We start from the raw sequence: 13,827 nt of genomic DNA on the forward strand, positions 1-13,827 counted from the left end.
TTTGGCAAAACCACCAAAGAGATTAAGAGTGGAACACTTAAAAAAAACATTCCTTTATTTCTGCATGGTCTACATTTTTTAAAATAAATGATATATGTTCTGGTGAACTGACTGCTGATGAAAAGTACCAGAGTCACAGCTCTTGTGACTGAAGTCCTCTGTTATCTGAAAAGCAGCTACAGTATTAGCAGCAGTGATGCTATCCTCCCCAAAACTGCCCACCGCTGTGCCTCAACCTTACACCTGGAGGAATGGGATCTCTAGGAATGAGAGAGTAGCTCAGTTTCTATGGCCCATTCAGTCTATGACCCGACTTTCTAGAATTTCCAACAAGGAAGCTAATGAATACTGACTGTGGTGGAGTTTTTGTGTGAACGCCTGTCAATTAAGAACCAGGCTGAATTCACTAACTTATTACATACATGTCACTGAGCACATTATATTGTAATCCACATCTACCTGATCTGTTTTTGAACAGGGGACTGACTTCCTAGACCATTATCAATCCCCTAAATCTTTCATTCCACCAAGAGTTCATGGAACAAGACAACTCCAACTGAGTAACTACTTGTGTCCCTTGTTTGGAGAATTAAAATACCTCCTTAGCATATATCTGTCTGAGGTCATGTGGCACAAAGGACAGCACTTCTCCCGATGTGTCTTTCCTCCCTCCCTACTTTCCAAATACACAAAATGAATTAAAGACAAAGAAATGACTCTTCAAGCTGAATGGTATGATGGGGTTGGACAGATGTCTGATAGGCTGTCAGAACATGACCTATGTTAGCAGCTGTACAGATGTCGGTGGGACTTTAGAGCATGCTGTGTATTAGCGGCTGGAAAGATATTTAATGGGCTGTCAGAACATCTTGTGTATTACTAAGAACACAGCTATTGTTAGCAATAAGACAGACATCCAATGGGCCACCAGAGCAAGAGCTAAACTAACTCCAGGAGATAAACCTGATGGTCCTTTCAGGGTATGCTCTGCATTTGCAACTGGGCAGATGTCCAATGGGCCGTGAGACCAGGTCCTCTTTTAGAAGCTGGAGAGAGATCTGATGGCCCTTCCAAACATATCCTGTATTCTTGCTTCAGTGCAGAGTATTCCCTCTTTTTCAACCTAACAATCTCCAGCATTTCTACTTTGTCTCTTATGGAGAGCTAAATTTCTTAGATTGTGTTTTTGAGCACTGAATGAAATATTTGACACTATGGCACTCCCTCCAACATGACCAAATGCATTGCTCCAAGTGTGTCCACACCTTTACATAATCTTATGAGCTGGGTGAAATCTTGTTATGGGTTGAGTTAAAACCCCATTGAGATTGAGAGGTGTGAATGCACCATTCAATTAACATTACTGTAAGCATAAGCCCCCACTTAAGACAAGAAGAGTGTGTGAAATTTGCCCAGGAGCTTTTGGCTGAGTATTGTTTGGATAGGGGTGAGGGAAGGAGGGGAGAGGAGACAACAGACTGAAAAAGACAAAAACAGAGAGGCAGATGCAAAATGCTAGAAGGCCTAGCAGTAGCCTGTAAGCACAGTGTGACCCTGGAAAAAGGGTAATGGAGAGGGATTTTGGATCTACTGGCTAGAGAGCTGTAAGCTGGGGCTGTAAGCTAAGAAACTGCTCCTTTTGTTCTTGCTTCCTCCTGGGTTTGGAGAAGGAAGATTTTGTATATTTCTTGTAAATAAACAAGATTGCAACAAAGAAAATACCAGACTCCATCAATTTCTGCTTCCAACTGGAACATTTCTAGGGTCCTGAATTTTGACTAGCTGCTTAGGTCAAAAAGGGGCAACAGTAACATATGTGCTCTTATTGTCTTATTTGCTTGGAGAAACAACCTAAGAAACCAGCGAGATTAATATTTTGACGCACAAGAAACCGCCAAGCAAACTGAAAAAGAAACCAACCCCCAAGGTAACATTTGATCATACAGTCTGACCCCACCCCAGGAAAACAAAACAGTTATTTGGCCCGTAATCTTCTGATATGAAGTGAAGCACCTTCAAAACATATTTGAGCTTGATTGCAAATGGAAAACAGTTTTGAAGATATTAGAAAAAGGTTGCTTTGCAACACCTCAAACACATATACAGGACACTGCACAAGCAATAGAAGGAGTGAGGCACATACATGCATAAATATACTCACATACAATATATATACGTATACACACACATGTTATGGACACAGAGCACAGTGGAACATTACCATGGGTTTCTGTGGAGTGACTAAACCAAGCAAACTTCCCTTTCTTCTTATCAGGCAAGCCAGCAGGAGTGCTTCCTTTCACAGACAAGATGGTCAGTGTCAAGTACCAGGAACAAGACATCAATAGAGAGCATGCAGCCAGTGACAGGCAAAAGAAAAAAACAAGGAACTCAGCTTACACATATGACATCCACTTCTGTCTGAAAACTTCATAATGAATTAAAAATACAAAATGGAAAATAAAGGCATATGGAACTATGAAATATTACAATATACACTGTCAGAGGAGGATCCTCCTCTTCTTTCTGATCTTAGTTACAAGCTGAATCCCGCAAGCATCAAGCCATTGAGTTAAAGTTGTGGGCCAAATCCTTGTCCCACTGACATGAATGGCAAAATTCCCAAAGAGTGACTAATCTAGCTATCTGTGCTTCATATGGTGATTGCCTTGCTTCTGGGAGTATTTGCAAAAATAAGGCAATCGCAATTTATCCCCAAGTTTTATGGCTGCATTGTGGGCAACGGGGCCAGGATTTGGACTAGCCAATGTCTGAATACACACTTGTTGGATTTCCTCTGCTGTGTTTGGCAGTGCTGCTACTTGAAAACTCTTGGTGGACTGCTGTGAATGCAATTCTCTGTTTTATGCTGATTTCCAGAGATTAATAATATCTACCAAGTTGGCCCAGAGGAGCTGAACTACAGAGTCGTGCCCAGACTGGAATAAGACTGATGAGTCTTTTCCCCACACTATGTCTCTCCTGCTTTCCACCTGAAGTTACACTGAGCATCCGCCCACTGACGTTCTGGTGTGTGGGTTTGTATGGCATTATAAAACACTGATCCACTCTTTATTACACACGAGGGGCCAGATCCTCCACTAATCTTGCTTCTGCTCTCTACAGGCGGGTCTGCCTGTCCTAAATTCGAGTAGACCAGGTGGGCGAGGTAATATCCTTTATTGGACCAACTTCTGTTGGTGAGAGACAAGCTAATTAGAGTGCACTGAGCAGGCTGCACTGCAATGGCCACAAGGGCTGAAATCGCAGCCAAGGATCAGCATAGTACAGACGTGGCCAAACTGTAGCTTGTCCTCTTGCCCCCCAGAGCCCCGCACGCACCCCCCTCCCATTTCCATCTACAGGACTGGGAAGGGGGGAGCTCGGGGCTTCTGCCATGAGGTGGGGTGATAGGATAAGGGGCTTCTGCCCGGGGGGTGGGGAGGGGTCTATGGGCTTTAGCTCAGTGGAAGGGCAGGGGGCATCAGGGCAGAAGGCCCATACCGTGGCAGGCACTGTCCTGCGGGGCAGGTTGTGCATGTCTTGCAGCTCTCGAACTTCTGAAGATTATTGTATATAGCTTGTAGGGTCAGTATGTTTGGCCACTCCTGGCATAGCACATTGTCATGCACTGGGGCGTGGCTACGTTAATGCAATTTTTAGTTGTAAAACACAACATAGGTGGAAGATGTTCACAGCAATAAATGCTATAAATCCCTATGTGTATGCCAGAGGGACCACGGCCTAGAGGTTAATGTGCAGGACAGCCAGGAGAACTGGCCTCATATTCCCAGCTCTGCTACAGCCTCCCTAGGCAAATCACTTTAACCTTTCTGTGCCTCGTTTCCCCCATCAGGATAAAGGGGAGAATCATACTCACGTCCCCCACAGGGGTGGTGCAAACCTTCATTTGTTCATGTTTGTAAAGCATTTTTAGCTCCTCAGAATGGAAGGTGCTGCAGAAGAGCTAATTACTGTATCATTCATATATCTACATTATCGAAGAGAGCAAGTCTACAGCGGGGTTCAAATGCACAGGAGTCCAATGCTGAGCCAGTTCCTATTAAACAGTCGGCTGACTCCCCGTTACTCAGAAGCACTAGCCGCCAAAGATGAACAGAGCGCCAGCCTTGCTGCAGCGGGAGGGACTTACTCTTCAATGTCAAAATGAAGGGGGCAGAGACATACCCTGTCCAGTCTGTGTGTGAAACGAACCACAACAAAGATGGGGAGGGTCATTCTTATCTAACCCTATTCACAGGATGCAAAACTTGTTAAGGGCACCCAGCCTTTAGACTTGAAACAAGGTGCACATTTTTAACAGTGAAGGTAATTAACCATTGGAATAATTTACCAGGGAATGCGGTGGAGAATTCATCACTGGACATTTTTAAAATCAAGATGGCATGTTTTTTCTAAAAGATATGGTCTGGTTCAAACACAAATTAATTCCAGGAAGTCCTATGGCCTGTACTATACAGGAGGTCAGACCAGATGGTCACAATAGTTCCTGCTGGCTTTATAATCTATGGCTCTACTAATCAAAAATGGGAGTGGATTATCCTCAGTAGTTCTTGTGCACTGTGCTCCTCTCCCCTGTGGTGCTTGGTGACGGGTGGATTCCCCCAACACTGGCTCCCCACCAGCCTCTAAAAAACTACTGCATGCATCCATGCAAGGAATCCCCATGGAGCTGGGCTCTGCATCGTGCAGAGAACACCACCTGTACGAGCTACTTAAACCCACCCCTAACTGCCTCAGAGGAGAACGGTGAAGCGTCCATTCCCCACACACTTCACACTGCAGGTGTCTGATCATCCTGGCACCCAAGGCTAAAACAAAGATTGATCTCTCTTCGCTGCATGCCTTGAATGACATGTCCACCAGCATGACGGAGGGCTATTTTGACTTATTTTCCAACTCCTATTTTTCACCACGTTTCCCCTTCCCCTGTCACCTCTGATCACTGCTAAAGGTAATGGGACACAAGGACAACCCGAGTGGAAGCAGTGTGGTCCAACAGACAGGGCAATGGATTTGAAACCAGATGGACCTGGATCTCATCTTTGTTCTGCCGTGGGCTCGCTGTGTCATCATGGGCAAACCTCTCTATGCTTCTGTTTCTCCTTCTCTAACACAGGGATAGTAATTCTCCACTCACTTTTGTCAAGCTCTTTGAGATCTATGGATGAAAAACATTGTAATGAGAGCTAAGTATTATCATTATTATTGACACTAATGCTTCCCAGGTGGGACTCAGCAAGACCACGAAACAACTCTGATGAGCAAAGGAGTTCTGTGAATTCTCCAGCTGGAACTTAAGATTTGTTTTTCCATCAGGCACAACAAAAACAAATTGCAGTCTTCAGTTTCCAAGCTGCCTCCTTAAACTGAGTTAGCATTGAGTGAATGACATCATCTCCAAAAAGAACCCCATTTCCTACTGCGCCTCTCCTGTCCATCCATCCATGAATGAGTTTGTGGGCAACTGTCAGAATATCAAACAAGTCATCTTTTTTCTGTGGAGTGTCCTCAGTTTAATACATGAACACTGTCTAGCTTCCTCCTTTCATCACCTCTGTTTGTGGAAAGCCATACTCATTCATTTTACCAATTAATTTAAATGAGATACAGCTTTCATTCTGCTGCATGCATTTCTCCTGGGAACATATTCTTATATGCAAGTGTAACACTGACAGACCCCAGTCATCGGTGGGCAGGATCGAACCTGAGATCTCTGGAACTGAATGCATGAGCCTCTACTGCATGAGCTAAAAGCCACGTGGCCCTTAACTAAGGCTGTAGAACAGACTCTCCAAGTGGTCTCAGTGCCACTAGATGGGACAGAACACCACACCCAGGAGGTGTGTAGGTTATACAAGGAGCATGCAAAAGGTAAATTACTGAGTACATGGGGGCAAATGCTTGTGTATAGGAGAGCCCCTCTTGTGCATCTCAGATAGCAGGCAGGAAAAAACTAGCTATGAAATGGGAACCTCTTTTGGGGTTTCTATCCTGCACGGTGATATTGTATTGTTGTGGATTGGGTTAAACCTTATCTAATCTATTCTGACCTCAACTGCTACAATGATCGACACCCCTCACAATGCCCCTTTCAAGATCCATGGATCCTACCCATGCCTATCACAACATGTGGTGTACCTTATCCAGTGCACTAAATGCCTCAGTAAAAACTATGTGGGTGAAATCAGACAATCACTATACTCTCGAATGAACTCGCACAGGAAAGTGATAAAAACATCATAGCACCTGTGAGTGAACACTTTTCACTCTTTTCAGAGTGGTAGCCGTTTTAGTCTGTATCAGCAAAAAGAACGAGGAGTACTTGTGGCACCTTAGAGACTAACAAATTTATCTGAGCATAAGCTTTCGTGGGCTAAAATCCACTTCATCGGATGCATGCAGTGGAAAATACAGTAGGACGATATATATATACACAGAGAACGTGAAAAAATGGGTGTTGCCATACCCACTATAACGAGAGTGATCAGTTAAGGTGAGCTATTATCAGCAGGAGAAAAAAACCTTTTGTAGTGATAATCACAATGGCCCATATCCAACAGTTGACAAGAAGGTGTTAGTAACAGTAGGGGGAAAAATAAGCATGGGGAAATAGTTTTACTTTGTGTAATGATCCATCCACTCCCAGTCTTTATTAAAGCCTAATTTAATGGTGTCCAGTTTGCAAATTAATTCCAATTCAGCAGGTTCTCATTGGAGTCTGTTTTTGAAGCTTTTTTGTTGTAGTATTGCAACTTTTAGGTCTGTAATCGAGTGACCAGGGAGACTGAAGTGTTCTCCGACTGGTTTTTTAATGTTATAATTCTTGACGTCTGATTTGTGTCCATTTATGTCCATTTATGAAGTGGGTTTTAGCCCATGAAAGCTTATACTCAAATAAATTTGTTAGTCTCTAAGGTGCCACAAGTACTCCTCATACTTTTCACTCTCTGTCTGACCTATCAGTCCTCATCCTCAAAGGAAACCTGCATGACACTTTCAAAAGATGAGCCTGGGAACTTAGATTCATAACTTTGCTAGACACTAAAAATCATGGCCTTACTAAAGACACTGGATGTATGTCTTATTACAACAATCTGTAACCACTAACCCCCTTTTCAGTCCCATCATTACAGGAGTGCCACTTCACCTTCAATGGCCCCTTAGAATATGTGCTAACTACTGACGCTAAACAATCTGTTCCACCTTGTAGTTAGCTGTGACACTCTTAGCCTGGTCTACACTTGGGGGGTAGGGGGGGAGGGCGGAATATTCAGCCGAATAGTGTAGCTGAAGTCGGCGTATCTTAGGTCGATTTACCTGGCCGTGAGGATGGCGGCGAGTCGACCACTGCTGCTCCCCCGTTGACTCCGCTTCCGCCTCTCGCGAGCTGGAGTTCCGGAGTTGACGGGGAGCGTGTTTGGGGATCGATTTATCACGTCTAGTCGAGACGCGATAAATGGATCCCCGATAGATGATCACTACCTGCCGATCTGGCGGGTAGTGAAGACCTGCCCTTAGTGCCTTTCCCAAACCTGAAGAGCTCTGTGTAGCTTGAAAGCTTGTGTCTCTCACTTCACCCACCTTGTCTCTCTAATATCCTGAGACTAATACGGCTACAACACTGCAAACATGACCTCCACTCCTCATTTAAAATATCTGAGAGAAACAGCTAAGCAGTGCCACTCAAGAAAAAGGGGGCGTCTGAGCCTGCACAGTAATTTGGACTTCTTGGGCAGAGGGCTCCACAGGGTATTGTCTTTGGGTAAGGGTGTGTGGGTGGGTGTGAGACAGAGGGACACAGCTCGAGCTGAAAGACCACAGAGAGAACCAGAAAGAAAGCCTGAACAAGCTGGCTGAAAGAGACTGCTGCTGTGATCAAGGCAGCTATGTGCTATTTTAAGGTTCTTCCTATGTTTGGAGAAACAGCACTTTGTGAATAAACAGGATTGCATCATAAATACCAGGACTCCATCATTAATGTCTCCTCCCAACTGGAATAATCCACAGAGGCCCAAACTTTGACTAACTGCTTAGGTGAAAAGAGGTAACAGTATTATTGGAGCCCCTTGAGGAGAAGACAAGATGGGAATTAGAATTATCAGTGGGATCTTGGTGGTTAGATACTTCCTGGATTATAAAGTTATCTGAGCAAGTGTCTTATGACTGCCTGACCAAACGTCAATCGTATGGTCATGTGACCAGTGATTTATTGGCCTACAATGGGATAAAAATAATGTACATTTTAGAATGGAGGTCTGATTCAGTTAAACAGAGCAGACTCCTGTAGATAATCTCCAACTTTAATCTCCAACTTTAACTCTATCAACAAGTTCAGTGCTGAGATGGAATTTAAGATCCCTAGTAGGGGAAGGAAAATAAAACAAAACACCAGTGCTGATAATTAATTGTTTTTAATGTGGGGTATTGATACTTCCTTTACTCACTAAGCACATGCTCCCCAGAGACACTTCTTTTCATGACAGGATCTGAATTAAATGCATTCTTCAGTCTGTTCCTTCCTCCACCCCCTTTGAGAATTCTTTTATCATTTCTCAGGAGACTTTTGGCTGCTGCAGAGAGCACTTCTCCTTCTTTCCAAAAGAGAAACTCTCTTTGAATTAGTGAGTGTTCACAATGAAAGATGACCAGGGAACAGTGGAAAAAAAAGTGGCCCTGTTTCTTAGATGAGGAACCTACCTGAATGGCCTCTGAAGGTAAGGAAAAGGGACACATGATTTGCTGTTCACCTGAGAAGCTAAGTGAGAAGCAGGATCGGTATATAAGGAGGACAGATGGTACATCAATGAGTCTATATAAAAAAGGTCCCTGAATGACTGTAAAATCCTTGGAAACTACTAGTTGAGCGCCAGAAGGCCAGTGCCTGTCCAATTAGTACTGAGATCTGGTTTCCAAGAGGCCATCTTAGGTTATGTAAAAATATGGCTGAGGACATCAGTTAGAAAGAGAGGACCTGGTTCTCATTTATGACAAGGCCCCTTTAGACCACTGTGGTAATGTTAAAGGACCTTAAAGTGGTTGTCATTTGCACTCATTTTAAGGCAACTTTATGCCACTACAGTGTAAGTAGAGTGGTGTAAAGGAGCCTTAACATAAATGAGAGTCAGGCCCAAAGTAAGCAAAAAAGATTAAGAGATGGAGAAGCTAGCATATACTAACGGAGCTACCTACAATTAAAAGATGAGGGTAGCTAGCACATTGGGTTGCATGACAGAAGATCAATACATGAAGGCAGAAGACAGTGGAATAGAGCTGAGCTAGGAAGTATTATGTGGTTTTTCAGAGTGGAAATGGCGATTAAACTGATTATATACATATACTCACACTAACAAACTCACCCACATATGTTGAGGTGACAGTCAGAGTCATGTGATAAATGTATATACACCACATACATGGAAATAATAACCATGTGATATTTCAAGAGGCATGTGCCAAATTGCACAAATATGTGATTGATACATTTGCCATATACCCATCCAGTTTATCACATACCTATAGCTGAACTGTCTGCCCATTAGTCCATCTCTCTGGGATCTAGTCTGACATTTCAAACCCCTCAGCTGCTCCAAACATCTGCCATTTTTTATTTTTAAAATCATCTCAACAGAGAGACATTGTGTTCCATAAATATCAGTTCATTATAGCTGGTGAATGGAACAAGCATTATGCAGAAGACCACATAATAGACAAAATCAAATCTAAGCCCCTTTCAAAGTGAGATGACCTTTTCAAGTCTCAAATGCATTCTGTTTTCCACTTCCAAGAAAGAACATGTACATCTATTCCCAGGAGTGCATTAACACTTCCCTGCACATAATGTTCAGGTTTTTTTTAAAACAACTGACACAGCTGTAATCTTTTGGATTTCTCATAAGCACAGTATGCAGGAATCTCACTCTGAAACATATGTTCAAGAAAATGGCTCATTCCTGTGCTAGAAAAGGCAAATCAAGCATTCTCCAGTGGCAGCTAGTTGTACTGTCAAGTGGGCATCCAAGTTCAAATCACTAACTTGCTCATCACTCCTCAGGCTAACTGCGGTTGGAAGGGCTATAGAAGCAGCACACTTAGCCTCCTGGGACTCAAGAAAGGATGCAGGAACAGCCTGGTCAGGCCATAGGCTAAGAGAGTTTGCTACAAGAACAGGTAGCAGAAGACATGCCTCCTGCCAGTGTGCATCCCTCTGAATGACATCAAACCAACCTTCAGAAACAGATTCTATACTGGCCTCTTCACTTTCCTGGTAAATGGCTTGTATTGTTTTCTTGGCTGGGAACAACTAAGGGCAAAAATACAACCATTTATGAGGCAGGTTGGGATGCATTTTGCATCCTAAGCATCCTGAGTCTGTCTGCTTCTCTTGGGAAATTCCTTCTGGCTGTAATGCTGAGTTCTAGTTAAATTAAAACATTTCGAGTTGGGTCTTGCACTATTTAAACACTATTTACTGACTTTAAAAGATTATGTCCAAATAGTTCTAAGAATTTTCCTACATCCCTGCTGATGCTTCTAAGCGTCTTTTCAGCAAGGGAGGTAAGCCCCAGAGCAACACTACCCAATGTACAGAAGTCTGAGATGTGCAGAGGGGAACTCCCCATCTACCCTGGCTCCTGTTGTTCCCTGGCTCCATGCAGGGGTTCTGTGTAAAGGAGAACCCCCCCCAGCCATTACTTTGGAAACAGCAGCAGCTCTGCTGCTTTGTAATTGGCAAACATGCCCTTATAGGGCCTGGGAAATGGCAGCACTGTGAGCTGTCCCTTGAGCAGTTGATATTGTGCTAGTGACACAGGAAGTGCAACTGACCATCCACACACTGGTGAAACTAACCATAGAAGAAGGGCTGTCAACTGCACATAATAAACAAACAGAAAAATAGAGACTGTTATTTCCCCTCCAGTCTAGCAATTCTTGAAGTTCCAGGAATCTAGGTGTTACTTATTAGAGTAATAGGCACACAAATTTCAGGCACAAATGTTTTTTCAAGTTGATGGTGTCCTTTTAAACTGTGGCAAAGCCTGATATGAGGGATCAGTTCTGCAGCTGCCCTGCACATATAACAGCTGCAGAACTGCGCAGCAAATCAGTAACTCTGAAGATGGTCTCCACATCAGCAAGTGTCTTTGTTGTTTCAGTTCAAAGCTGTATGAATATGTCCCTCCTGCATGGCCTATGAGAAACAAGCAGTAGGAGGCCATTCCAATTGGCTATGTTCAGGCCACTGGAAAATCTCCTGGGACAGTTGCTGCAGGCCACCTAGATTTCTATGCTTGCAAAGGAACTGAGTCCAAGCAATTTTGTGACTTTCTCCCCCCAGTCATTTCCAAGTGGGCAATACCTGGAAATTGAGTGAGTGGTCTGAAGGTTGGGAGTTGGAGAAGGTGAGTGTATATGCCTGTGGTTAGTGGGCAAGCTTTGGCAGCTAGAAGGCAGACCAGGTGGGAGTATATGTTGGGAGGAGAGGGAATGAACCAACAACTGGGGGATAAGAGGGGTCTGAAATCATGTCCAGGGGGAGTGTGACTTCCAGTAGCTGGGAGTCAGGTCCAGCTGGAAGTCTTTACTGGGGAGCCATGAAAGTTGCTGCAGCTGGGACGCTGATTTGGTAAGGGATGTTATAGCAAACAGGTGACAACGACTAGAAGGCAGGTCAGATTGCAGATTGTATCCAGTGGAGAGGAAAAAGCTTTCGGGGCAGGGAATCATTTTCTTTTTTGTTTGTACAGCACCTAGCACAACAGGGTCCTGGTCCATGACGGGAGCGCTTAGGAACTACAATAAGATAGATATAATAAATAATAATGATTAATAATAACCTTTGGGAGGCTGGTCAGGTGTTGATACATGTCAAGAAGAGAAATAGGGAACTGGCAGCTAGGAGGGAGAAGCTGGGCTGGGGCACGTTCAGAGGGTTGTAGACAGCTGGGCAGAGGTTGGGACCCTTGTGGGGGATATTAGCGGAAGGGATCAGCTGGTGCTGAGTACTCTCCCCTGCAGTATCTCAGGCTACAGATACCTTGCTCCTAGCGTTCAACACAACAAAGTGACATATAACAACAGAGTGAGCAGTGAGGCTTCCCTAGTCTGAGGGGGCCAGTTTTACAGGCAGCGATTGCCATGTTCAGATGCAGATTAACTCTCTGTGAGTACGGACATTTTTTAGTGTCAGTATTCACATGGAATCTTAGGTGGTGCTTTCCCAGTGGCAATCAACCCAATTTACTGATCAATAAGCTCATTAGTTGTAGGTTGGTGCTGAGCTGGTGCAGGCCTTTGCGGTTGTATTAATGTATCATAACCGATTTTATTCAGTTCCCTGATCTGAGCTGGCAACCACTTCTCCCAGCTTGAAATGGGAATAAACATCTTCGCCTGTTTTCAGATAGTGGCCATTATATTACATTTCTGCTATATCTAGGAAATAATATGTTTGTAATTTTGAACACTGCTGTGCATGAGGTGTTATTTCAGACATTTCTGCTAACATAATGACTAGTCTGATACTAGACACTATTGTAATATCTTATGAGTCAGAAAAATGAGACATGCTAGCAGGGCAAGCAGTATTACAGCTTGGAACCAGAAGTGTAAACAAGGATTTCAAGTTAAAGGGCTTTTCCCTTAAAGCTAGCTTGTAAAGCGTATAATTAAAGCTCTTGTACCTCTGCAATAAGACACTGAAAATAGGTCAATTACTCCAAGCCAAAGAACAGGCATTGTCTAGTGGGCTTGAAATAGTAATTTTTAGTTTGTGAATACTTTCAGCATTCCCAAAACTTAGGGACTGATAACACCAACTTGAGCTAAGCTTAGTGGGGGCAGGTGTTGTGCAAGCTTCCCTCACCCAGCTGTGTGAAACCAGCTCATTCCTGGCCTTAAATATCCCCTGCTCTTCCATTCCTGGGTCCTCCAAAGTCTTTTAATGCACTTACATTCTGACCTGGAGTACCCTATGCAGCTCTGCCAGTGCCTTTCAATTCTGACCTTGACTTTCAATATTACTCCATTGGAAGGGACGTAACACATCTGTGAACACAGCTCAAAACTGATCTGCAATGACCCGTGCTAGTCTAGTCCTGGGCCCCCCACAAAACTTTACTGATGCATCTCAGTTAAGACCTGGAAAATCACTTCCTATTCTAGTCCTCTCTTAAGCAGAGAGGATAAATGTGCTGTGGTGTTATGAATGGCTGAGAGCAGTACCAATAAAACCTCATGTGCCCTCAAGCAGAGCCTGAATCCAAGTCTCAAGAGGTGAAAGGCTAATTCACTAAATACTGACTCACCTCCACAACCCTGCTACCGAAGAACTGCTGTGGGAGTGAGGATTACACAGTGTTGTGTGGCAGCTATTATGGGTTCATTTATCCCAGGGAGAAATTGTTTTTCTGTCCTTCTTTCAAAATTTGAAGCCCCTAGACATTTGGGGTGTGGGGACGTGTATTTCCTCTCATGATCAGAGACAACAGGAGGTGGTTTAGGGTTTTTAGCCTATTATCACACAGTTGGATAGAGATAGCTGGAGTGGATGAGAGTTTTCTCCCCACTGAGCAGAAGAAGTGGCCTCTCGTGAGATGGTCTGGTCACAGAGCAATAATCGTTTCTTCTTGCTTGAGCCACATCTAGGTTCTTATTATAGGTTTCCTGTATCCTATGTCCCATAACTGAATTCCCCTCAGCTGTGCCAGCGCTGTTTGTAACTGAATTCCTCTCAATTGTGTCAGTGATGGCAATTGATTCAGCTGCACATTTTCCAGTTCAACTGTGTAAGGTCACCCAGATTCC

General features: G+C 43.8%; 1 protein-coding gene across 2 annotated transcripts in view; it reads right to left on the reverse strand.

Annotated features, from left to right (window-relative positions):
- The window catches only part of CACNA1C (calcium voltage-gated channel subunit alpha1 C), a 708,026-nt gene that overhangs the window by 164,630 nt on the left and 529,569 nt on the right, over positions 1-13,827 (reverse strand). The window contains exon 10 of one of the 2 annotated variants that reach the window (XM_043540181.1): positions 2,222-2,296. The exons of the other annotated variant lie outside the window; for it this stretch is intronic. Within the exon in view, the coding sequence (XP_043396116.1) occupies positions 2,222-2,296 (75 nt within the window). The remainder of the gene's footprint in view (positions 1-2,221; positions 2,297-13,827) is intronic. 2 annotated transcript variants of the gene reach the window in all.

This window comes from Chelonia mydas, chromosome 1, assembly GCF_015237465.2.
Source record: "Chelonia mydas isolate rCheMyd1 chromosome 1, rCheMyd1.pri.v2, whole genome shotgun sequence".
Classification (NCBI taxonomy): Eukaryota; Metazoa; Chordata; order Testudines; family Cheloniidae; genus Chelonia; species Chelonia mydas.